This window comes from Opisthocomus hoazin, chromosome 15 (assembly GCF_030867145.1).
Source record: "Opisthocomus hoazin isolate bOpiHoa1 chromosome 15, bOpiHoa1.hap1, whole genome shotgun sequence".
NCBI classification, from domain to species: Eukaryota; Metazoa; Chordata; class Aves; order Opisthocomiformes; family Opisthocomidae; genus Opisthocomus; species Opisthocomus hoazin.
In genome coordinates this window covers 12,645,592-12,670,731 of record NC_134428.1, presented here as the reverse complement: position 1 = coordinate 12,670,731, position 25,140 = coordinate 12,645,592, and the positions used below count along the sequence as shown (strand labels likewise).

The following is a 25,140-nucleotide window of genomic DNA, read 5'->3' as shown; positions in this document are numbered from 1 at the left end:
ACAGCTGCTGTGAGATATTCTGGGTTCCCAGCGCGGAGCCGGGAAGGGGTGGGAGAGGCGCAAGCCAAAGGACCTTGGTGTCTCTGGCCGCTGCCACCCGTCCTGGGCCAGGAGAGATGTCCAAGCTGAGCATGGTGAATGAGGAGGTGACTGCTCTGCGTCGCCATGAAATGGTGTTTGCTCCTTTGCCGGTGAATGATCCGCCCTGGCCTCGCGGGCAGCCCAGCCTAATTCCAGGAGGGACCGGCGGGATGAGACCCCGCACGAGGCAGGGGCTGGATGGCTGGAAGTCGGTCCTGGTGGTTCACTGGGAAACAGACACCTCCCAGCAAAACCAGTATGGCCAGTGGGAGTGCCCCAGTCACCCCCGTTGTCTGTGCCAAATCTCCCTCCCAGCCAGGGGGGCTGAGCCCGTCCCTGCCCCTCTGCGCGCAGGATGGCATCCTCGAAGCCAGTGCTGTCGCTGCTGGTTGCAGCTCTCCTGCTGCACGTGGCCACCACGCTGAAGATCAGCGCCTTCAACATCAAGACATTTGGGGACTCCAAGATGTCCAACCAGACTGTTGCAGATATCATCGTCTCTGTGAGTGCGAGGGGGAGAGGAGCAGTCCTGGCTGTGCTCTGGTCTCTGGGGTGCAGCCAGCTTGGCGCAGCCAGACACCAGCTTTCTGCAGGCATCCATCCATCCAGGTGTCCATCTGTGTGTCTACCCACCCATCAATCCACTTGTCCACGCAGCCCCCCCATCCATCACCAATGCCTCTATCCATCCACCCCACTATCCGTCCATCCATCCATCCATCCATCCATCCGTCCGTCCGTCCGTCCATCCGTCCGTCCGTCCGTCCATCCATCCATCCATCCATCCATCCATCCATCCATCCATGCCTCCATCCGTCCACCCATCTGCTCTTCCCCCATCGCCATCTCCAACCTTGGGCCGTCTCCACTCTTGCCTGTCCCCAGCCAAGGGTGGGCATTGCTTGGTGCTGCCCAGGTTCCTCACTCAGAGCATCCTGTGAACAAGGAGCTACTGGGATGGCGGGTGGTAGACAGACAGGGTGTTAGAGGACACTGTGTCACCCCAGGGTTCTTCCAAGCCAGAGGATGCCAGGAGAGGAGCTCCCTCCCTGGCTCTGGGGTCCCTGCTCACCCGCTGCTGCCAGCCTGGGAGCCTTTGCAGCCCAGCCCAGGCACCCACAGGTGCCCTCACGAACAGCTCTTGGCCAGAGGCCAGCAGCTCTGAGCTTCTCCCCCCAGATCCTGTCGGAGTATGACATCACGTTGGTGCAGGAGGTCCGGGACTCTGACCTGAGCGCTGTGCAGAAGCTCATGGACCAGCTCAACAGGTGACCCCGATGGTGCAGGGCAGGGGGGGTCTGCAAATGGGATGCCAGGACAAATCCTGTTTGGCATCTTGCCATGCCGGGGCACCTCCGGCTCAGCCGCGGAGAGCGCCACAGGTGCTGGGCAGCACCGGGAGCCTCCGCTCACCCTCTCTGCGTCTCTCTCCCAGCGCATCCTCGCACCCGTACAGCTTTTTGGACAGCATCCCCCTGGGTCGGAACAGCTACAAGGAGCAGTACGTCTTCATCTACAGGTAAGGGATCTCGCGTCCCTCATGTCACCCGCTGTCCTCCCCAGCATCCCCCAAAGGGTGGTGGGTACCTCTGGGCGCCCTGGCTGCAGCAGGAGCCGTGCTGGGGGCTGCCCCACTCTCCTCCCTCAGGTCAGACATGGTCTCTGTGCTGGGAAGCTACTACTACGACGATGGCTGCGAGTCCTGCGGGACCGATACCTTCAGCAGGGAGCCTTTCATCGTGAAGTTCTCCTCGCCCACCACGCGTGAGCAGAGCCGGCATTGGGGGCTGCCCGGACCTGGCACAGGGTCCCCTCCACATGGGGCTGAGCCTGGAGCTGTGCTTGCCAGGCGGGGGAGCTTGCACCCCAGAGCCCAGCTCAGGGGCTCTGCTGGGGTACCTCATTGCTGTGGGGCCTTCTCCCACCTGTGGGTGCCCAGGGGTCCTGGGTACCTGCCCAGCAAGGCTGGCACTGCCTGCTGTTTCCCACCACGTGCCATCTCCTGTCACCTCCCACCGCCTGTTATCTCCCACCTTGCTCTCTCTCCAGTTGCGTGATGTCTCCAGCTGTTTCGCATCGTGTCCCACATCCCTGCTGCTTCCCGTCTTGTGCCATATCCCACCATCTGCTTCCTCTAGTTGGGTGCCATCTCCCATCACGTGCCATCTCCCATCACGCGCTGTCTCCCATCACCTCCCATTTCCCACCTTGTACCCTCTCCTGCCCCATGCCATCACCTCCACCTCCGTGGCAGCTCCCCAGGGCACACACATTCTCCCATCTCTCTCCCACTCCCGTCTCCCTCCCAAAACCACAGTGGCTTGGAAAAAATGATGGGAAACAAGCAGCAAACCCCAAACCACGTGCAGAGGGATGCAGCTCCCTGCTGGAAATTCCGGCCTGGAGGACAGGCAGATGACACCAAGCCAACTGACCCTTTCCCTTCGGCAGCTTTTCCCAGCTGGTAGCTGGGGCTTGGCCCAGGGTGGTCCCCTGGGGTTCCTGCTCCCTTCCCGGGTGCTGCACCTGAGCAGGGGGCTGACGGCCGCTTGTCCGGCAGAGGTGAAGGAGTTTGTGATGGTGCCCCTGCACGCTGAGCCCAGCAGCGCGGCGGACGAGATCGATGCGCTCTACGACGTCTACACCGACGTCGTCGACAAGTGGGCGACTAATGTAAGCGGTGGCAGGGAGCTCGGCCCCTCCCTGGGGCAGCTGGGCAGGCTGGGGTACGGCCACCAGACATCCCAGCAGCCGTCCTGGGATGGACGTGTCCCGCAGGAGACCTCTCGCACCCGTCGGAGCGGGTGCCACCCCGGTGATACCCAGGCGGGGAGCTGCTGGGCGGCCCCGCTGCCATTACTGGGAGCTTGTCCCCTCGTGCTGGGGAGCCCCGGGGTGGTTTCTGGCTGCCCCGTAAGGTTTTAGGGAGCCCTTGGTGCCCCGTAAGGTGCGCGGGCAGGGACACAGCGCGCTGGCCCGCAGGAAATCCTATTCCTGGGCGACTTCAACGCCGACTGCTCCTACGTGACCAGTGACCAGTGGCCGTCCGTCCGCCTGCGCTCCCTCAATGCCTGCAAGTGGCTCATCCCCGACAGCGCTGACACCACCGTCTCAGACAACACCGACTGCGCCTACGACCGGTGGGTGCTGTGGCGGGGGGCAAAGGCTGGCTCCGGGGGGACCGGCGGGCGCTGACACCCCCGTGATGCCCCGGCAGCATCGTCGCCTGCGGCACCGCGCTGCGCCAAGACATCAACTCGGGCTCCGCCACCGTCAACAACTTCCAGGCGGCTTTCCACCTCCAGAACAAGGATGTGAGTGAGGGGCTGGGGCACACGAGCCGCCTGGCACCGGGATTCAACCGAACACCCCTCCTGGGAGCGCGGGTGGGCTCCCTGTTCCCCAGGGTACACCCGAGGGGTGGCCCAGCCCCAGCCCTTCCCCAGATGCAACCCCTCAGCGTAAGCGTTTTGGGGCATGCTCTGGATTTTGGGGTTGGAGCGGAATGTTGGTGTCCCAGCCGGCCACGACAGCAGTGGCTGGTCCAGATGAGCTCAGCCACCTTTCTGCTTTCTCCCCACACCTAGGCTTTGGCCGTCAGCGACCATTTCCCGGTGGAGGTGACCCTGAAAGCCAGCTGAGCCCATTCCCACACCGGTGGCTACCGGGACATCCTGGCACGCACCCGCGAACCTCGTGGAGTCCACGCAGCCCCAGTGCCAGCCAAGCTGCCCACTGTCTCTGCAAGAAGCCGCTCTTCGGGGTCTTACGGGAGTGGGATGCTCTCCGCTTCCATTAAATAATGAACCTTTACTAGCCCTTGCAGCTCTGGAGGAAGGGTCCCTTCACCCCCTCAGCAGCCCCTCACACCCGAAACCCCATCCCCCTGCCAGGGGCAGCCCCACCAAGGGCTGGAGCCAGGGAGGTCCCCAGGGCTGGGGTGCCCTCCTGCCATCGAGAGCCCCAGACCTGCAGGGCACCAGGCGCTGCTCCCCTCTGAGCTGCCAGTGACACAAGCAGGTACAGCGGGAAGGGCCTGGGAGGCTCCGGGTGGGATTCAGCCCCCTTGCCGGGTCGCAAGATGCCCTTCTGCCAGCTCGGGGGCCGCATCGTCCAGGGCCCGCCTGGCTGTGGGGCAGCTGGTGGGGCACTGATGGTGAGGGCTAGGAAGGCGGAAGACGTGAGTCAGCTCCTGGGAGCTTTCGTGCCTGCTGACGGGGTTTTGGTGCCGGCATGGGGACGGGGGACTCATCCCATGACTGGGTGTGAGGATGGGAAACCCAGCGGCACACGTAAGAGCCCGGCAAGCCCCGGCACGAGCAGCCATTGCCTCACCGCCTGCCTCACCGCCGGCACCCGGGCAGAGCCGCCGGCTGCAGCAGCTGGCACGACGCCGTGTGCCGGAGTGATGCCATGCGCCGGCGCGGGGGATGCCAGCTCCGCTGCGGCTGCGTTGGGTCACCAGTGGGGCTCTTCTGGATCATGAGCGGGGCTGTTCTGGGTGACCGCCGGGGCTGCTGCAGGGGTCTGCAGCCGCCCGCTCTCGCCGAGGCAGGTGGTGTTCAGCCTGCCTGACCCAGACACCCCGCCGTTTCCTTCTCTCCCCTCTAATTACACCATCTGAATCACTCCCATTAAGGCCACTGCCCTTCGCCGCCGTGCCCCACGCCATGACCTGGGGCGGGGGTCACACCGGCTGCAGCACCCCGAGTCCCAGCACCCAGCCAGCCCTACCGGGATGTCCGGCACCGCTGCGCTGCCCTGGCTGCCCTTTGGCACATCAGCGCAGGGGCGGCTATGCCGGCCCCACCCTGCTGCCTCGGGGTTGTTGGGTTTCCCAATGTAGGAATGAACCGAAAGCCATGCCAAAACCCCCACGGGGGTGTCCGACTCATCCTGTTTTGCCGGCAAATCCACTGGGAATAAAGCTGCCCGTCCTGCTGCCGGGAGGGCAGAGGTGCTGCGCACTTGGCAAGGTAAGGACGGATCCGGGCTCGGCACCTTCAGCTGCGAACTGGGAGGGACTGGGATGAGCTGGGATGAGGAGTAGCTCCCTTACTCCGACCATGGGGGCTGCAATCAAGTTTAAGGATGTGGAGCAGCCCGGGGTGCCAGCAGCAGCAGCTGGGGCTGGTGGGTGATGGAGATATCCCAGCGGGGAGCGGAGCTGGGAGATCCCGGGGGCTGGCAGAGGCGCTGCCAGGTGGATTCACCATGGCGGGACAGGGTTTAGCCTCCCCTGGGACCGGCAAGCCGCCAGACAGCCCGTGCCAGCTCCACAGGCTGCTCCAGGCAGTGCCCACCACAGCACACTGTTGAATGCCAGGACTTAGGAAGGACCTACGTGGATTATTTTTTTTGCTCTGTCCCCACATCTGAAGCAGTTTCCCAAGTTTGGCTCCCATCGCTGCACCCCTGCAGCTCAGCATCCCTCCTGGCAGGATGGGGACCGTGGCGCTGGCACTGTCCCTGCTGACCACCACTCTCCTGTGCCCGGCCACTGCCATGCTGCGCGTCGGCGCCTTCAACATCCAGGCGTTCGGAGACACCAAGATGTCCAACGAGGGAGTGGCGGGCATCATCATCAGCGTGAGTGCGGCCGGGGATGGGCTCTACGCTGGGGCAGACCCAAAATGTGGCTGCCGTGCCAGTGACACGTGGGCACGCGGCAGTGGATGGGATGGCATCCCACTTCCAGGGATGCCGGGGGTGGATGAAGGCTTGGCGGGGACCAAGATGGGATGTCAGGCACACCCCGTGGTCCCTCTGAGCCCTCTGTGGGGACATCTGCCCTGGGGACGAGGGATGTGTGGGTCCCCGCGGGGCTGCACCCAGCACGGCCTGGAGATGGGTGGGAGAGGAGAGGGTGGTCCTGAGCCAGCAGCTCCCTCTCGCCTTCACTGTCCCTCTTGGCCCCGCAGATCCTGCGCCGCTATGACGTGGTGCTGGTGCAGGAGGTGCGCGACTCCGACCTCAGCGCCGTCACCGAGCTCATGGAGCAGCTCAACAGGTAGTGTGGGGCCAGGGCTGAGAGCACCTGGGCTGAGACGCCGGCGTTAGCACGGAAAGCCAAGCTGCCTGAGCAACAGAAGGCCAGAAAAGGTCGTCCATCAGCAGAGGGTTTGCTTTTGGAGAGGGGAATAGGGGAAAAGTGCTGGGGCTGAAGCTTTGAGCAGGCACTGAACAAGCCACGGGGAATGACCTGGGGAGGGGAAGGGGGATACAGTGGCACAAAACCCCCCCGAAAGCCACAGTCCCACCCGAGCACACAGGATGGAAAGAACTACAGCTCTGGCCAGCTCCATCTCCAAAACCCAACAGGACGGGGCAGAGGTGAGACAGGGGATGACAGGGGTAGGGGCAGGCAGCCCCCTGCACCCAAGACCCTGTTAGTGGCAAGGGGACCCCGGGACGGACCCAGCAGCAGATGATGCCCTGAAGCAAGCGGCTCAGGCACCCCAGGAGGAAAAGGGGCTGCTGGGTGGGCTAAAACTGGCGCCAGCTGGGTGCTGACCCCATTTTGGGTGAGGGCAGGGGCTGGGCTGGAGCCTGGCGGACGCTGCTGCCGCCCTGTTGAAAGGCAGCGAGTGCTCCTGAGCGGGTACACCCAGCCCGCGTCCTCGCCCCTGCGGCGTCCCCTCCAGCACAGCCACAAAGCAGCCGCGGCAGGGCAGGTGACGCCAAGCTCCGTGGGGCCTCCGGCTGCTCGTTAACCTAATTTAGCTTTGCTGCAAATGATGGTGGGGAGCATCCCTGCAGAGAAAGGGCTGGCAGGAGCCGCCCCGCGTCCTGCCCATGGCCGGCTGTGCCCGAGCAGCCACCCCGGGGTGGTGGGAACGGCAGGGTGGCTCGGAGCCGGTACGCCCCATGTCACCCCACGGCCGGGGCAGGGTAACCCATGGGGACAGCAGAGCAGGATCAGCCAGTGCCAACCCCACGGCCGCCCACCTTGGGCCATGCCGAGGCCACTCCAGGACGGTACCAGCCATGTCACCGGTGCCAGCCATGTCACCGTCCTGCCTTTGCGTCTCCGCAGTGTGTCCACGTCCCCGTACGACTACGAGATCAGCAGCCCCCTCGGACGGGACAACTACAAGGAGATGTACCTCTTCATCTACAGGTAACAGGGCTGGGCACGCTCCTGTGGTACCATGGGGTCACCAACACCGTGGAGGGGATACAGGGGCCATGCCAAGCCTCAGAGTCATCATCCCTTTGGTCCTGCAGGACAGATGTCGTGTCCGTGGTGGACACCTACCAATATGAGGACCCCCAGGACATCTTCAGCCGGGAGCCGTTCATCCTGAGGGTCTCAGCACCCCAAACCAGTAAGCAGGGGGACAAGCGGCCCTGGGTGGTGGCACGGGGTGGCCATGGGGCTGACGTCCCTCTCCGCTGGCAGAGGTGGAGGAGTTTGTGCTGGTACCGCTGCACTCGGCCCCGCAAGATGCCGTCGCCGAGATCGATGCGCTCTACGACGTCTACCTGGCCATCATCAGCAAATGGGGGACCGACGTGAGTGCCGCTGGCACCAGGGGTGCCACCGAGGGTGGGCGCTGAGCCCTGGGCACAGTTCGACCCATGCTCGGTCCCCACCCCGAGGCCAGCGCAGCTGGTGCACAGGTGGTGGGATGGGGACCTGGCTCCCACCCCATCCCCTGCCCCTGGGGCTGCCCCGGCACCCAGGGCCAACCCCCACGGGAGGGCTGGTGTCGGGGGCAGCCCCGTTCCCCAGCCGCCACGATGTCCCCATCTTCCCATCGCAGAACATCATGTTCCTGGGAGACTTCAACGCCGACTGCGCCTACGTCCAGCTGAGCGACTGGTCGGCCATCCGCCTGCGCACCAGCGACATCTTCAAGTGGCTTCTCCCCGACAGCGCTGACACCACCGTGGGGAAGTCAGACTGCGCCTACGACAGGTGAGTGCCGCCGCGGCACGGCTGTCCCCCTCCCCGGCACCGCAGGACCCCCTGCCCGGCCCGCACCACCGGCAGCCGAGAGCAGGGGCAGGAGCGGGACCCACCGCCTGCGCCTCCCCGGCAGGATCGTGGTGTGTGGCGCCAGGCTGAAGAGAAGCATTGTGCCAAATTCAGCTGCCATCTACAATTTCCAGCGTGCTTTCCAGCTGGAGCAGGAGGAGGTGAGCCGGGCTTGCAAACCCGGGGCTCGAACGGGCACCAAAGCTGAGCTGCCCTGGGTGGTGCTGGCTGCGGGACCGTCGGGATTAGGTAGCCTGGTGCAGCCACGTAGCTGCCGCGTATCAGCTCAAAAATGAGTTGGAGCAGCTCCAGCAGCAGCCCAAGCTGGCTCCAGCCACGGCATGCGTGCCCCTGCCCAGCGCCTGCCTGCTGGGATGCCAGCACAGCCCTGTGTCAGGCACGTGCCCCTCCTGGGACACGGCAGCCCACCGCCGGGTAACGGGGAGCTCGAGGTGACGAGGGACCCACGGGTGGAAATTGCCTAGAATTGGGGTTATCGCCTGTCCCCATGGGGAAATGAGACACATGGGGGTTTTCACGGCCTTTCGCAGGCAGGCGTGGGCAGACTCCACGCCGTGGGGCAATCAAAGCCAATTTTTCAACAACCCATAGCTGGCACAGAGCTCTCAAGCGAGATACGGGGGTCTGGGATGGCAGGGACCCCCCTGCCACTGCCCGCCCCAGCTACGCCTGGGCATCTCTCCACGAGAGGTGCTGAAACTGAGCCTTGCGCCTGGAGTGTCTTGGGGCTGGGGCCGCTGCGTTCCCCCCCAGCAGGCAGAAGGTTCTGGCAGGGTGATCGCAGCTGCCCTGCCAGCCCCATCAGCCCCGTGCGGGGCCTGGGGCTCGCTGAACCCTTGCGTTACCCCTCCCCACCTCTTGCCCTCCTCCAGGCCCTGGCAGTCAGCGACCACTACCCAGTCGAGGTGAAGCTGACAGCGTGAGCTCCTCCTGCGGCCGCAGACCACAGTCCAGCTCCAGCTCCCACCACCAGTCCCTGTGAAGGCGCTCCCCGCAGCCCCGTCCATGAGCCCTGTGTGTGGGCTGCTCCGGGTCCCGGTCTGGAGCAGGGCTGCAGCCGGCCGCCGGCCGTGCCCAGACCACCCCAGCCCACCACGAACCAGAGCCCGGGGACAGGCCAGCAGCCAGCTGCCCCGTCACTGGAAGCGGTGACCACAGACAGGCTGGGGAACAAAATATACACCTCCTACCTCATCAAAGACTTTATTGACAAATCTCTATCACAATCAGCTGTTGGACAGGAGGGAGGACATCCAGGGACCGCTGGGCTCGGGCCACAGCAGCATCAAGACCCTCTCCCTGTCCGTCCCTCGCGGGAGCCGAGCAGGCGGCCGTCCCCGCTCTCAGGAAAGGCAGCAGTGGTGTCAGGCACTCTATGGGGACTAAGGGGAAGGGGCGGTCGGGGCGGCCACAGGAGCAGGCAGCACATCACCAACTGGTGACACCACAGATGGCTTCGCCGTAGAGGTCTACAGCTACAGCAGTGTTTTGGAGGGCCACTCCAGCTCCTGGGACCAGGCCCCGGCCAGATGGCTCCTCAGCTCTTCTTCTTCTTCAGCATCTCCATGTACATGCGGAGTGACTTCTGGATGGACTCTTTCGAAATGAAGCTGATGAAGTTTTGAATGTCTTCCTCTCGGTGAGCTACCAGGCGGTCCAGGATTGCCTTCCTCATCATGGATTTGGTGAGCTGACGGGCATGGTCTGCGGAGAGGAGAGCAAGGATGGGGAACGCGTGCGGTCCTCGCCCCCGACCAGCTCTCAGCCGCTGCTGCCATGCGCAGGTCCCTCCGTAGGGGAGGTACCACACACCAAAGGGCTCTTTAAACCAGCAGGGAAAGGTGGAAGAAAAACCCACCGGCTGGAAGTGAACTGGATAAATTCTCCTATAATAAATTATGATCTGTACCGCTCAGTGGGGAAACGACTGATCTACCGCGACAGATGACAAGAAGTTGTGCACCTCATCCTCTTTGCACCCCCCGGAGCCCAGTCCCCGGCCCAATACACACCACCGGGCTCAGGACAGCAGTAACCCAACAAAACTCTCCGCTGTTTGAAACTGCTCTGGCTCTAAGCTCCCTCAGCCCAACCCCTCTGACCTCTGGCAAGACAGTCTGCCCATGCCAAGCATGCCGTACGCAGGCCAGCAGCACTGTCCCCTCACGCTCTTCCCAACAGCAGGCTCTGGGCCACTTCCGTATGGATACGCGGACACCGCCGGAGCAGCGCGGGCTGCTGGCGCTGACCGAGGCCCCCAGCACACATCTGCTCGCACACACGCACGGGCGCAGAGCCACGTGCCGTGATGAGGCAGCACATCCGCTGCACAGAGGTCACACGCACGCTCTCCGTGTGCTTCGGTCGTGACGGTGAAATGACGACCAGCCGCCCCACGCCCTGGGAACCCCGAACCGCTCCAGCACCTGTGTGTGCTGCAGACACCTCCACCCCTGGCTCTGACCCAGGGCTCTGGGGAAGGACCCACACGGTGCCTCCTGGAAGTCAGGAGAGAGCACAGCTGAGACATGCTCCTCGCTCTGGGGGGCTGAGGTTTCAGTCTAACGCCAGGACAGCAGGGCAGAGAGCTGTTTAGGGACCCTCTTCTAAGGCTGGGACACCAAGAGACAGTCCTGGGACCTGTGCATTTCTGCCCAGTTTGATTCAGGTGTCTACAGAAAGAGCAGCTGAAGACCGATACATAGCTGCACCTCCCTGCAGTGCTGTGGAGGTGGCACAGGATGGGATAGCTCAGGTCTAGCTCTGGCTGGCATAGAGTCCTCTCCCTGCCCAGAAACCACGTGCTGCCAGCCACGGAGCAGCCCAAACATGCACGTGAAGTCATCGCTTGCTGCCTGTCTTCACGCCCCCATTGCTATCCCCCACTCAGCGGAGGGCCGAGAGTTGATCCAGCCCGCAAGGCAGACCAGCCCAGGTCTCCCGCCCAGGCTGTTCCCTCAACTCCACGGCAGCTTCTTTCCTGGGGTAGCACCTTCACTGACAGACACAGGGGATCCGTTCGTACCTGGAGCTCTGGCACCTCTGGGCTGGGCTGGCAGGGCGAGCCGCACTGGAGCCCCATGCCCTGCACGCCCTGCACGGTGTCCTTCTGCGCGGCGGCACGGGCAAGCACGTCTCTGTTAGCCCAAGGCTGCCTGGACTGCTGCGCTGAGCTTTCCTACCTCCCAGCCACCCACATCTTCCCTTTAAATGGAAACATGTAGCATAGATTGCAGTTACCAGCCCCAGCACCTGTCCTTCCCACCCCGACCAGACCCCCTCATCCTCTGCCGGAGGTGCTGCCCTTACCGGGAAGGGCCAGCCACTGTGCCATTACGGCCGCAGCCTTCTCCTGCAGCTTCTCCTCTGGCACCAGCTCGTCCACGAGCCCAAGCCTATGGGCCTCGGGTGCGGGGTGGAGGGAGCCCAGCTGGAGGGAGCATTCAGCAACTCGGTGTCCCACAACGTTCACAAACGTGTCCTTAAACCTAGAAGAGATGGGAGGAAAAGCCACAGTCAGGGAAAGACACCCAGCGGCAGCTGCACCCAGACATCGAGGCTACGAGCACGCGCAGTCCCACTCCCCGGGCGCGGGTCTCTGAGCAGCAGCTACAGGCTCAGCCGCTCTGTGCGAAGTCAGGCGAGCAGAGCCATTTTCGGTACCACCCCAGCAGAGCTCACCCCCCTCTGCACGAGAGCTGCTCTATCTACCCTCAGCGCACAGGTCCCAGCTCTGCCCACTCACTGCGATGTGAAAGCTCCTTCCCAACAGCATATTGACACATTTTTAGGGCAACCAAGGGTCCATTCCTCAGTATGTCAGTGCCCTTGCGCTTCCAGACATCTCCACAGCTATGAGATCTTGCAGTTACACAGCCTGCACCCACAGAGGAGCCTATTCCCAGACTGAGCCTGACCAGGGAGATCTCCCAGCACTCCCGTTTCGGAGCTGACTGCAGAGTCAGAACTGAGCTCCTCACTAGTGAAGGATGCGAGGACATTCTGCAGCCTGAAAGCTTTTCGGACACCTGCAGAACAGCACAGGAAAACGAGGTGCTGTGTCCTGCAGCTGCAACTACCCAATCACTGACACATAAAACTACATCTCAGCAGCCAGTTAAACTGACTAATAAACTCCTTGAAGATGGAATTCTTTTTAGAGACCTACAGGTGACACTAGAAATGCCTACCAGAAGGGAGCCACAATGCCCAGCTGGGCTTCGTTCAGCCCGATGCTGAATTTGGGGTTCTCCACCATGATCCTGTAGTCACACGACAAGGCAATGAGACAGCCCCCCGCCGGGCTGGACCCCTGGCAAAGAGAGGGAAGGAGAGAGTCCAGGTCAGCCCTCGTGTGCTGGTTACAAACGTGCCCCGCACCCCCAGCCGCGCTGCATCCTCCGGAGCAGGGAAGACACGGGGTGACAGAGCTGCCCAGGACAAAGCAGACGTCGCCCCAGGTCTCTGACCACCTAGTTCAAAACAGCCACTAAAGAAGACTTCTGGTACATTTACCAGAGTCAATACTTCCATTTTTCAATGCTCTTTGTTTCTTGCATTTTCCAGCCTGGAAATCTAATTAATTGATCTGCGTTACTCAGGTTGCAAACCCCGCAGTGGCGTTTTCTCGTAACCCTACCCGAGTTTTTAATCCTACTTGAGTTTGTAACCCTAGCTGCCACAGAAACAGGTCTGTCCAGGGGCTTTGTAACACTTTCCGTCTATAAAACTTCCATTTGTGGCCACCTTCGCCATGACTCGGTGCCTGCTTAGCCCTGCGCAGGATGCCTGTGGGAAGCCACTCGGAGACACAGCTGCATTCAAGCACAGTCTCCGGACAGACATAGAACCGCGAGCTGCCGAAGCGGCACTGAAAAACGAACACAAGACACCAGGTAACAGCACATCTACGGATGCTGAGATTCAGGCAGGAACTCCCTGCTGGCCAAGAACCACGGCTGGAGGAGCAAACCTTGCTGAAAAAGGGGCCTGTGACAAACCGCACCGCCCAGCATCCGAAGCATCGCTGCCACAGGGCCGAGGGCGAGCACTTCTCGCACTGCGTGGCTGCCTCCCACCTCCTCCCCTGCCGGAGCAGTGCAGCGGCCAAGCAAGTGACCCTGGGCAGCTCCTACCAGCTTCAGCAACGAGAAAGCAGCTGGTGGGCACGTGATGGGCGTCCTTTGGACTCCTCCTATGCCAACTGCTGGCGTCTCCGGCACTCGTCTGCCAGCGATGCCCTTCTGGGCTTCACCACTGGCCTACAGCCCCCCTCCTGGCGCTCCAGCCTGGAGGGTGGACACCCCGGCGAGGTCCTGGGGCAGGGTATGGCTCCTGCCGCACAGAACACTGCTGAGGGGACTTCAGCCTGCAGCGCTGCTACAGCCCAGCCACACCCACGGCTCCCACGGAGCCTCCAACAGCCCACGCTCCCATGCCTTCCCACACCCCAACGCGCCGGACCCAGCAAACGCATCCCCGCATTTGTTTCGGCGCTGACAAGCCTGATTTTTCAAGTGTCCCTGCCCACGCGGAGCGAACAAGCCGCAGCAAGGGACAGATGGCGCGGAGCGACGGGGAAGGCGGATTGAAAGGACGTACATTGACCGCGGCGACTGTCACCATGTTGGAGCCGTACAGCTGGAGCCACATCTCCTGCACGGCTCTCCAGAACTCGGCGTAGTGCTCCGTGCTCTTCCCGCACATCTCGGTGATGTCCAGGCCAGATGAGAAGATTTTGGGGACAGCCTGGAATTGGGAAAATGCAAACATCACTGAGAGTCGCTGCTCGGGGACGACCCTTTGGCCCTCTAACGCACTCGGCCTGGCAGCATGAGTAAAGGGCAAGCGATTATTAAATGTGACATAAACCAGGGTCTTCTGGGGTTCCAAAACAATCTTCCCAGCGCTCCCATGGCCTGGACTATCCCATCATCTCAGCCCGCAGGGCTGGGACTCGTTGCTTGCAGCACAATTTCTCATTATCAGAGTCCCTGTGCAGGTACTTCAGCCACGCAGGACAAAGCCTGTCCTGTCCTGTTCCCAGGCACCACCTCGTACCCGTACCACATCTGAAAATCAACGCTGGCACCTCCTAGCAGCTCCCTCTGGGCAGTTCAAGGGATGCATTAGGTTTGCAGATAAGCAGCTTTGATTTTAATGACAAATCACAATACTCGGTTGTTATTCTTCTGCTAGAAAAGGGCAGGGAAGCAAGAGCACAGCCCTTCCAAGAACCCCCTCCCCTCTTTCTGCAGCCAAAGCTGCCTCCTGACCATCCTGTGCCAGCAACCAGGGAGCCAACAGACCAAACACAGGCAACGCCTGCCAAACTGCCCCGCAGCTTGTGCCCCAGCTCAGGACAACACGTACGGATGTGAAGATCACGCCCCGGCAGGCCCGGTCGTTCTCCAGCTTCTCCAGACTTATGCAGAACTCGGTGAGCAAGTCCAGGCTGAGGCTGTTCACTGGGGGACTCTTGAACTTCATCGTGGCGACACCTGTGCCGTGGTAACCACAGAGACATCACTGTCTGCTGCCTTGCCCAAAGGAGCTTCACCGGCCTCCCTGTCTCCCCATGCTCACTCCAGATCTTGTCTTTCCACTCTTGGCTCTTCAAAAAGCCCCCAAAGCAGCAGGGCCAAAAGCAGGGCCATGCCTTTGCCCAAACCGGCCTGCAAGCTGGGCTCACGCAGCCAGTGGTGAACGTGGAGCGTAAACCAGCGTGGCACGCCGTGTGTCCCCAAAGACCAGCCACCCTGGGGTCACGTTGCCCGGTGGTTCCCTTCTCTCTGGGCTCACTGGATAAGGTCGAGCCTCCAGCTTCTGTCGCAGCAAACATGCCGAGCCCAGGGGGTCACACACCTTCCTGAGCCTGCTGCCAGCACTGCCACCCCGGCTCTGAGCCCTTGTCCCCTCCCGAATGGCACTAACCTACCCCAACAGGTCCTCACCGAGTTCTCAGGCTGTGCTGCAGCCGTGCCCAGGCTGGGGACAGCGCGAGGACGCGCCGGGGCCCAGCGGGCCCTGGGAAGCGTCAGGAAGGGGCACCCTTTGTTTGGTGTGGGGATGTGGACCTGTGACAGCTACTCCTGGCAGTCAAGACACAGAGATCCCAAAGAGCGGCTCCCCTAAGGAGCACCTGCCACTCTACCAGGTCCCCAAAGCAGGGACCCCACAGAGGGGACGAGGCATGGGCAGGGGACGGGTCACAAGATCTGCCCACGGTGACAGCTGGGGTTTGCCTGAGGCCCCCAAGCAGCACCCAGCCACCTGAAGTACCCATGACTGGTGAGACTCCCACACCCAAACACTTCTGAGGGTCCTGAGCAGCTGAAGGTGGAACATCTGGGGCTCTGGTGGTTTCCCACGCCCAGGGCCACAGGTGCCGTGGGGCAGGCACTGAAGGGGCCCTGCCTGTGCCCCACACTGTCCAGTGGGTTGAGGGTGACACCGCAGAGGTGCCACCTGCCGTACCTGAGCTCTCGTCCAGCTCCACCAGGATCTTGTTGTTGCTGAAGGCACAGCACGGGGCGAGCGGGAGGCCGGGGGGCTGCCGGGCAGCTCTGCCCCATGCCGGCGACTGGTGGCAGATGGGCAGCACACCTGGGGGGACAGAAGCAGGTAGGGCCAGGCAGGGCACAGCCCCCACGGGTGTGAGGCGTGCTCCCTAAAACTGCTCTGCATGGGCAGGGTGGGGACACGGGGACACCCTGACCTGCTGAGGGGGGACACGGGGACACCCTGATCCATGGTGAGGGGACACGGGGGGGACACTGACCCGCTGAAGGGTGACATGGGGACACCCCGACCCATGGTGGGGGGACACAGGAGACACCCTGACCTGCCGAGGGAGGACATGGGGACACCCCAGCCCATGGTGGGGGGACACGGGGGACACCCTGATCCGCTGAAGAGGGACATGAGGACACCCCGATCCAAGGTGGTGGGACACCCTGATCCACCACGGGAGGACGTGGGGCACCCTGGTCACGGCGGGGGGCCGCAGGGGGGGCAGGGGGACACGCTGACACGGACACACGGAGGGCCGCGGGGCCTCCCCGCCGCGGGGCCGGGCGCACCTGACCGGGCGATCCGGCGGACCAGGGCCGCCGCCGCCGCCATCTTCTGCCGCCGGGTCAAGGGGACGGAGCGGGGCCTCGGCCGCGCGTCACCGCCCCGTCCCGCCCCGCCCCGCCGGGCTCGCCCCCAGCGGCAAGCGGCGCCCCCGGTTGGAGCCCCGCCCCATGCCCTGAAGCCCCGCCTACGGCCTGCCCTGCGGCGAGCACGTGCTGCCGCCCCGTGGTGGCCCGCGCGCCTCAGGCTGCCTGCACCGCCCTGCCCCGCCCTGCCTGCACTGCCTGCACCGCCTGCACCGCCTGCACTGCCCTGCCTGCACTGCCTGTACTGCACTGCCTGTTACCGCCCTGCCCTGCCTGCAGTGCCTGCCCTGCCTGTACCACCCTGCCTTGCCTGCATTGCCTGCCCTGCTCCACCTGCACTGCCTGCACTGCCTGCCCTGCATTGCCTGCACTGCCTGTACTACCTGCCCTGCCTGCACCACCCTGCCTGCACCGCCCTGCCTGCACTGCATTGCCCTGCCTGCACTGTCTGCCTGCATTGCACTGTCCTGCCTGCCCTGCTCCACCTGCCCTGCCTGCACCACCCTGCCTGCACTGCCCTGCCCTGCCTGCCCCCCTGTCCTGCCCCCCCTGCGATGGCCTGAGGCTCCCCACCCCACTGCCCGGTGGGAGCTGCCCCCCATGACTGAGTCCCCCAGGGCTGCACACCTGCGGCCCCCCACGCCTCGCCCTGCCTGTGGCTCCTGGCCCTGCCGTGGAGCCCCGGGGAGCTCCTGGGCCAGGGCCAGCCGCCCCCGCAGAGTGCCTGGCGCGGGGCCGCGGGGCCGGGAGCCCTGCTGCTGGCGGCTGTGGATCTCATCGCGGTGGAGGCCGCGCCCGAGGGGCACTGCGGGGGCCAGGGCTGGCCCTGCCGTGCGGGCAGAAAGCATCCAGCAGCGACGTGGTGGGGACGGCGCTGCCCCGCTGCCTGCTCCTTGCTGCCGCCCTGCTGGGTGCCCTGACCCAGGCCCCGGGGCCCGCGGCCCGCCCCGGCCCCCCACTCCTGCGGTTGCAGCGGCTGGAAGAGCAAGTGGGTGCCCAGGGCAGGGACGCAGCCCAGGGGGCACTCGGTATTTCGGGCCAGGCTCGGGGTTGGCGATGCTGCAGGGGCCCTGGCGTGGGGATGTGGGTTCACCCCACCTCGCCCCGCTCCCCTGTAGTTTTGCCGGCTCCGGGAGGTGACGCTGAGCCATCTCCAGAGCATCGCCAGGAACTACAACATCTCCTACAACATCGATGGATGCTTCCGGGCGCTGGCGGAGCAGGCGGAGGCAACCGCCGCTGCCCGGGCTGCCCTGGGCGCCGAGCTGGCCCGCTTGGCCACCACCGGCCGGCGGCTGCACCGCAGCCTGAAGCAGCTGGAGGGGACAGTGGGTGCCCTGCGGCTGCCACACCACCCGCTCACCCACCCACCGGGTGCGCCGGTGGAGGCTGGCACCAAGCCACACGGCCTGCCGGACGCTGCCCAGAGCTGGGGCAGCCAGCTGGAGTGGGAGCTGCAGGGCCAGGTAACCCCCAGGACCCCCAGCCCTCGGCGCCTGAAGGGGAGGTGGCGGCAGCAACGCCAGCGGGAGGAAGGGCACTGGCTGCCGGACGATGCCGGGCCCGGTGGAGCACCTGGGGAGGATGCAGAGCCCCCTCACAACGCAGTACCGGGAGCCCAAGCCGTGGCACCGGCGCTCCCCGCTGTGACCGCGGTCCTCCAGAAGCAGCTGCTGGCCACCCAGCAGCCACGAGAGGGTAGGTACAGGCCCCCCGCCCCGGCACCCACCTCCCCAGCCTGCTGCGCCGGTGCCGTCCTGCTCTTCCCCAACACCTCAGCTGAGCACATGGCTGTCCTGGGGCTGGGGCCGTGCCGGTGTCACCGAAAATCCGGGAATAAAACCTCGTAACACCAATGTAGTGTTAAAAGGCAGGCATTCTTTATTGCGACGTCGGATGCATGGGGGATAATTCTGCCGAACGTGTATACCCTATACCCTTTCCGTGCAGTTTATATAGATCAAAATATACATATTCATCTGATTACATAAGCCCTTTCTTTCATAGTCAAATCAGTCTATTTTCATACACTCCTCCCACCCGCACTTGCGCAGTGCCTCCTAGTGGTGGTCGTCGGGGGTCCTAAGATGAAGGCTTATCCTCTTCATCACAGTTTCTGCGCAAACTCAGTCCTCTTCTGGCTCTTGTCCCTGCGGCACGGGTCATCTTGACCAGTTCTAGGCACCTGCTGGTTTTAATTAAAACTAACTTCTTTGGGGAGAGATGTATGACTTTTTGCTTCAATTAATTCACACAATAGATAGGTACCACAAATACACCTGCAATCATTTGGTAACGCTATTTCTATTAAAAATCCCCCTTCACCATTATTGTTTAACATTAATGATTACCTAGGGACTAAACCCTCTGTTCCCAGACCAAATGTCCAGATGGGCAGGGCTGTACAAGGGACATAGCAGCATTGTTCGTGCTTTATGATTAACTAATTCCATCACCGTGGTTACATTTCCCCCCTTTGGAAGTTTTGAAATAATTATCTTTTCAATACTTCCATAATTAAATTTTTCTTGATCATATAATGATTAAATACTATTAAAATATACTTTTCAAAATTACAACACTACACTTATAGTCCACTTGTTTCGCTATAGGGTGGTGGAAGTGTTACAACCGACTCACTAAGGTTTTGTCTTCTTGCAATAGCCTGAATAATCATTCGATTAAAAGCTGTTCTGTTGGTGAGTTCCTTTTTTAGACAATAATAAATGAGCAGTATTATTATTAAAACTACTACCAGTAAAAGCAGTCCGGTACCGACTAAAGATTTGACCCAAGAACTAATATTCCACCTGAATCCATTAAAAATTTTATGAAGCCAATTTTCTTGCATGTCTTGTTGAATTTCCCCATGGGACTGATTCTCCTACCGCCCTTGGGATTGGAAGACATGCAGTTATTTGGGTCACATTTTGTAAATTTGCAAATTCTTTTATAAGCCCGATCATCAAATTTTTTTCTGGAGTCCTCCTTAGGAGGTATATTAATTGTTCTGCTTTTATTGGCAGTGAATCAACGTTTTCTGTTCTTACTTCTAATACACTGAACAGTGCTCCTATTATCATCAGTTTCCAGATCGAGATACAGTCTCCTCGCATTTTACAGTAATAACTACTCTTTTTAGATATATTTCAAAGTCAGTTTTGCAGTCTCTGGATCTCTATTGATGACTCTCCACGAAGGGGCCTTCTTCACTCGAGTGTAGTGTATCCACGGTTCCACCCCTTCTACTTTGATTGCAGTGTAAGTTGTTAACAGTACCTGAAAAGGTCCTTTCCACTTTTTCTGCAGTGGTTCAGAGTTCCAAGTCCTTATGTACATGAAATCACTTGGTTGATACTGATGCACAGGTGTATCCAAAGCAAGCGATCTGGTCAGCACAATGTATTTTCAGAGTGCTTCAAGTGTTTTTCCTAAATAAACCAAATACATTTTTAAATCTGTTCCCCCTGCTATTTTTATATCCCCTGGGATTAAAGGAGTCTGATAAGGTTTGCCATACAAAATTTCGTATGGACTTACACCATCTTTAGATCTTGGTTGGATTCTGATTTTCAGAAGTGCTAATGGTAAAGCTTGTGGCCATTTTAAAGACACCTCTTGACAAATTTTACTTATTTGTCTTTTTAATGTTTGGTTCATTCTTTCAATTCTCCCACTTGATTGTGGCCTCCAGGGGGTATGTAAATCCCAATTTATTCTTAAAATTTTACTTACTTGCTGAACTATTTCTGCTACAAAATGTGGTCCCCTATCGGAAGACATGCCAATTGGTACCCCAAACCTTGGTATTATTTCTTTTAACAATATTTTAACTACTTCTCTCGCTTTGTTGGTGCGACAAGGAAAGGCTTCTGGCCATCCAGAAAAAGTATCAATTAATACTAATAGATACCTGAATCCATTCTGCCTGGGGAGTTCAGAAAAATCAACTTGCCAGTAATCTCCTGGAATGTTACCCTGTTTTGTTACCCCTAGGGGTGCCCTTTTCCGATTTAAAGGATTATTTTTGAGACAAATTGGACACTTAGCTATTATGGATTTAACTACTCTTGTCATTCCTACACACACCACAGATGATTTTAGGCTTGAGACCATAGCATCTACACCCCAATGTGTCTGTGTATGTTTTTCTTTCGCAAGTTCTAACATAACTTGCGGGGTTACAATTACCTGTTTTTCTGGCGTTACCCACCACCCTTCTGTATTTTGTGATGCTTTCAATTGTTCTGCTAATTGTTCATCCAATTTACTGTATTTTGTTTCAGATTTGGGATTTTTATTTGTTTTACTGGTACTAGTGCAAAGATACCTTGTTCAGCAGCCTCCTTTGCTGTTTTGTCTGCCAATTGATTACCTATGTTTACAGCTGTCCGACCAAATTGATGAGCCTTGCAGTGCATCACGGCCACTTCCTTTGGTTTCTGCGCCTCTTCGAGGAGCTGAAGGATTTCTTCTTTATGTTTTATCGATGAACCTTGGGCTGAGAGCAGTCCTCTTTCTTTCCAGATGGCTCCATGAGCATGAATTACACCAAATGCATATTTAGAGTCAGTCCATATATTTACCCTTTTTCCTTCTGCCATTCGCAAGGCTTGCCTCAATGCCACCAGTTCTGCTTTCTGTGCCGAGGTATTTGCAGGTAGCGTTCCTGACTCCAGTACCTCGGTCGTGGTGACAACAGCGTATCCGGCTATTCGTCTTCCTTCTTTCACAAAGCTGCTTCCATCCGTGAACAACTCCAGATCAGGGTTCTCCAGAGGCTCATCCCTCAGGTCCGGTCTGCTAGAATAGACTTGTTCAACAGTTAGCAGGCAGTCATGTTCTAGATTTTCTGTTGGATTTTTCGTTGACAGAAACATTGCTGGATTTACGATGGTTGTGGTTTTCAGTTCCACATCATCCTGCTCTGGCAAGACAACCTGATATTTTAGCATTTTGCTGGGGGACAGCCAATGACCCCCTTTTGTTCTAGAACAGTTACCACCATGTGTGGTACATATACCACCATCTTTTGGCCCATAGTCAATTTTCGAGCTTCTTGAATCAGCAATACTGTCGCTGCCACAGCGCGCAAACATCCCGGCCATCCTTTACTCACGTTGTCAAGTCGTTTAGAGAAGTATCCTACTGGTCGCTTCCAGGATCCCAGATGTTGTGCCAGCACTCCAAGGGCCAGATGCTGCCTCTCATGGACAAACAGTTCAAAAGGTTTGGTTAAATTAGGTAAACCCAAAGCAGGGGCCATCATCAATGCTTTTTTAAGTTCTTTAAATGATTTTTGGCATTCAGGTGTCCATGTCAGATACAAGTCTTTGGATTCTCTTAAAGCGTTGTAAAGTGGCTTCACATATAGTCCATAGTTTGGAATCCAAAGCCGACACCATCCAATCATTCCCAAAAAGGTTCTCAGCTCCTTTGGACTGTTAGGTTCTGGGATTTGGCAAATGGCTTCCTTTCTTTCGTTGCTTAGTTGCCTTTGCCCTTGAGATATTTCAAATCCCAGATAAATCACTGCTTCTCTTCCTATCTGGGCCTTATTTCTGGAGACTCTATATCCTCCTTGGCCCAGGAAATTCAACAAACTGATAGTAATTTCAAAACATTCTTCTTTGCTTTCTGCTGCTATTAGAATATCATCCACATATTGTAACAATGTCCCCTTTTCCTGGTTTTGTCTCTTCCATATTTCTAATTCCTTTGCCAACTGGTTTCCAAATATTGTGGGGCTATTTTTAAATCCTTGTGGAAGTACAGTCCATGTCAGTTGCATCTTTCGTCCTGTTGCAGGGCTTTCCCATTCAAAAGCAAATATGCTTTGACTTTGTGCATCCAGAGGTATGCAAAAGAAGGCATCCTTTAAATCTAGTACAGTAAACCATTTATACTCCTCTTTCAGGGATGTCAATAAAGTATAGGGATTGGCTACTACTGGGTGTATATCTTGAACTATTTGATTTATAGCTCTTAGATCCTGGACTAGTCGATATTCCCGTCCCCCAGGTTTCTTTACCGGTAATATAGGTGTGTTGTATTCTGACTCGCATTCTACCAAAAGCCCATATTCCAAAAATTTCATGATTAACCCCTCTAATCCTTTTCATGCCTCCCACTTAATAGGATATTATTTTTGTCTTACCGGTTTGGATCCAGGTTTTAAGGTCACTTTTACCAGTTCTGCCAATTTGGACTGTCCCGGAACTTCATTTGCCTAAACCAAGCGGGATTACTGCGTTTTCCACCTCTTCTGGAATTTGTTCCTCCTTAAAAGAATCCTGTAACACAAACACCCTTGCCTCTACGGCTTTTGATTCTGGTATCAATAATTCAATTTCTTCATTTTTTTTTTAAAGTTATTTGTGCCTCTAATTTGCTTAATAAATCTTGTCTTAACAAAGGCAACGGACATTCAGGCATATATAGAAACTGGTGAGTTACCCACTGTTTTCTCAATCTAAATTTCAACAGCTCTAAGAAAGGTTAATTTTCTTTTTACCCTGTCGCACCAACAACATCTACAGATTTATGACTACATTTCCCTTTACATGTGTTTAATACCAAAGAAGTGGTCCTTGTATTTATTAAAAATTTTACTTCCTCATTCCCTGTCTTCTCAGAGAGGGGCTTGGAGGGGAGAAGCCGATTCTGCTACCCCCCCCCCCCCGTCCTTCCCTGTGTCCTTCCCGAAACCAGGCTAAATCTTCCTGCCCCCCCCCCCGAAGAAACGGAAGGACTGTCTGTCTCAGATTTTCGGTCCTCCTCATTACCTCCCCATCTCCGACAAGGTGCAACCATTAATTCAACATCATCCTCCTCAGGCTCATATTTCAAACACTCTTTGCCAACACTACAAGCGACGCAACATTTTTTGAACCCTTTTCGCAGTTTCCTTTCTTTAAAGCCATTACCATAGAACCGCGCGGATGTATCCCACACTGCCTTTGCCATTCTGAATGATTTCTCAACGAGAAAAACAGATCTACATATGTCATTTCTTCCTATTTACCTTCCCTTTTACAAAACAACATCAATTGCAAAATGGTATTATAACACAGTGTCCCGTCCTCCGGCCACTTCTCCCCATCATCCAGAGTATATAACGGCCACCAATGATTACAATATTCAATTAACTGTTTCCGAGTTAAAGGAACCCCCCCCAGTTCTTTCCAGTGCTTTAAAATACATCCCAAAGGCGTGCCCCTTGGGATGGGTCTTTTACTCGGAAAGGTGCCCGTCCTTCAAATGACCAGTGGTAGTGATTGTGCACTATATCACAAACACTAATCAGAGGGACCCCAACCCTTGTTGGAGCTCCCTTTTGGGATCCCAGCCCCCTGCTGAGATCCTGGAGACTTCAACCCCCTGTTGAAGACCTCCCCCTTGGGCCCCGCTCCACCGGCTTTCACCGAGCAGAGACTTTCCACAAAGGTACCTTTTAGCCCAACTCTACGAGGTTTTCGCCGTGATTTACGAGCAGGCGTATATTACACTTAAAGAATGCCTTAATTAAATTCCAGGGGACTTACTTGGAATCCTTCGGTCCGGGGATCAGAGGTTCTCCTCGAGAATCCCTCGATGCCAGCTGGAGGTCCCGTGATCCCGTGGATCCGTCGGTTTTCACAAGCAGAGTCCCACCTGGGTCGCCAGAAACTGTCACCGAAAATCCGGGAATAAAACCTCGTAACACCAATGTAGTGTTAAAAGGCAGGCATTCTTTATTGCGACGTCGGATGCATGGGGGATAATTCCGCCGAACGTGCATACCCCATACCCTTTCCGTGCAGTTTATATAGATCAAAATATACATATTCATCTGATTACATAAGCCCTTTCTTTCATAGTCAAATCAGTCCATTTTCATACACTCCTCCCACCCGCACTTGCGCAGTGCCTCCTAGTGGTGGTCGTCGGGGGTCCTAAGATGAAGGCTTATCCTCTTCATCACAGTTTCTGCGCAAACTCAGTCCTCTTCTGGCTCTTGTCCCTGCGGCACGGGTCATCTTGACCAGTTCTAGGCACCTGCTGGTTTTAATTAAAACTAACTTCTTTGGGGAGAGATGTATGACTTTTTGCTTCAATTAATTCACACAATAGATAGGTACCACAAATACACCTGCAATCATTTGGTAACGCTATTTCTATTAAAAATCCCCCTTCACCATTATTGTTTAACATTAATGATTACCTAGGGACTAAACCCTCTGTTCCCAGACCAAATGTCCAGATGGGCAGGGCTGTACAAGGGACATAGCAGCATTGTTCGTGCTTTATGATTAACTAATTCCATCACCGTGGTTACACCGGGGGCTGTGGGCACTGTCGCTCTGCGCCTGGCTGGCCATCCCAGCCCCCCAGCTCGGTGCCCTCCTCTCCTACACCACCGAGGACGGTGGCAGTGAGCTTGCCGTTCATGGCTGTGGTGTGGACCTCCCTGGCTCTGCGCACTTCGTCATCGGAGACGGGCAGTTTCGGGAGCTCTCGGTGACGTGGCTCTTGGATGGCAAGTGGCACCACCTCTGCCTCACCTGGTCCTCCGGCCAGGGCCAGTACCGCTTCTACGTGGACAGGTGGCTGCTGGCCGCCGGCTCCGTCTTCCAGCAGGGCTATGAAATTCCCACGGGTGGCTCACTGGTGCTGGGCCGGGAGCAGGACCACCCCGGCAGGGACTTTAACACTGCAGAAGCTTTTGTGGGTCACCTGGCTGGCTTCGCTCTCTGGAGCCGGGCTCTCCTGCCTGAGGAGGTGGCCAGCATGGCAACCGGCCGGTGGCTGCCCCGCGGCCCCCTCCTCAAGCTGGCTGATGCCTCCCTGCAGGGCGGGGTGTGGAGGGTGCCGTGCCCCTGCCTCCAGCACTGCCTGTGACGAGCCCGGCAGCAG

At 58.3% G+C, this 25,140-nt stretch overlaps 4 protein-coding genes across 4 annotated transcripts; 3 read left to right on the top strand and 1 right to left on the bottom strand.

Annotated features, from left to right (window-relative positions):
• Positions 1-436: 436 nt before the first annotated feature.
• On the top strand, positions 437-3,722 carry LOC104331027 (deoxyribonuclease-1). The gene is made up of 8 exons (XM_075436329.1): positions 437-583; positions 1,261-1,349; positions 1,517-1,600; positions 1,730-1,845; positions 2,642-2,754; positions 3,064-3,221; positions 3,299-3,395; positions 3,669-3,722. Exons 1-8 carry the CDS (start codon positions 437-439, stop codon positions 3,720-3,722), a joined length of 858 nt encoding a protein of 285 aa, XP_075292444.1.
• Positions 3,723-5,523: 1,801 nt separating this feature from the next.
• Positions 5,524-9,006, top strand: LOC104331028 (deoxyribonuclease-1-like 2). Its single transcript, XM_075436330.1, has 8 exons — positions 5,524-5,670; positions 6,003-6,091; positions 7,118-7,201; positions 7,309-7,409; positions 7,484-7,596; positions 7,848-8,002; positions 8,127-8,223; positions 8,956-9,006. The coding sequence occupies exons 1-8, from the start codon at positions 5,524-5,526 to the stop codon at positions 9,004-9,006; spliced, it is 837 nt and encodes a 278-aa protein (XP_075292445.1).
• Positions 9,007-9,270: 264 nt separating this feature from the next.
• On the bottom strand, positions 9,271-16,269 carry ECI1 (enoyl-CoA delta isomerase 1). Its single transcript, XM_075436901.1, has 7 exons — positions 16,165-16,269; positions 15,560-15,688; positions 14,456-14,583; positions 13,685-13,831; positions 12,274-12,395; positions 11,393-11,571; positions 9,271-9,787 (listed from the first exon to the last, which is right to left on the bottom strand). Exons 1-7 carry the CDS (start codon positions 16,205-16,207, stop codon positions 9,621-9,623), a joined length of 915 nt encoding a protein of 304 aa, XP_075293016.1. The 5' UTR covers positions 16,208-16,269; the 3' UTR covers positions 9,271-9,620.
• Positions 16,270-16,845: 576 nt separating this feature from the next.
• On the top strand, positions 16,846-25,125 carry PTX4 (pentraxin 4). Its single transcript, XM_075436047.1, has 4 exons — positions 16,846-16,918; positions 16,965-17,233; positions 17,364-18,046; positions 24,552-25,125. The coding sequence occupies exons 1-4, from the start codon at positions 16,846-16,848 to the stop codon at positions 25,123-25,125; spliced, it is 1,599 nt and encodes a 532-aa protein (XP_075292162.1).
• Positions 25,126-25,140: the final 15 nt, after the last annotated feature.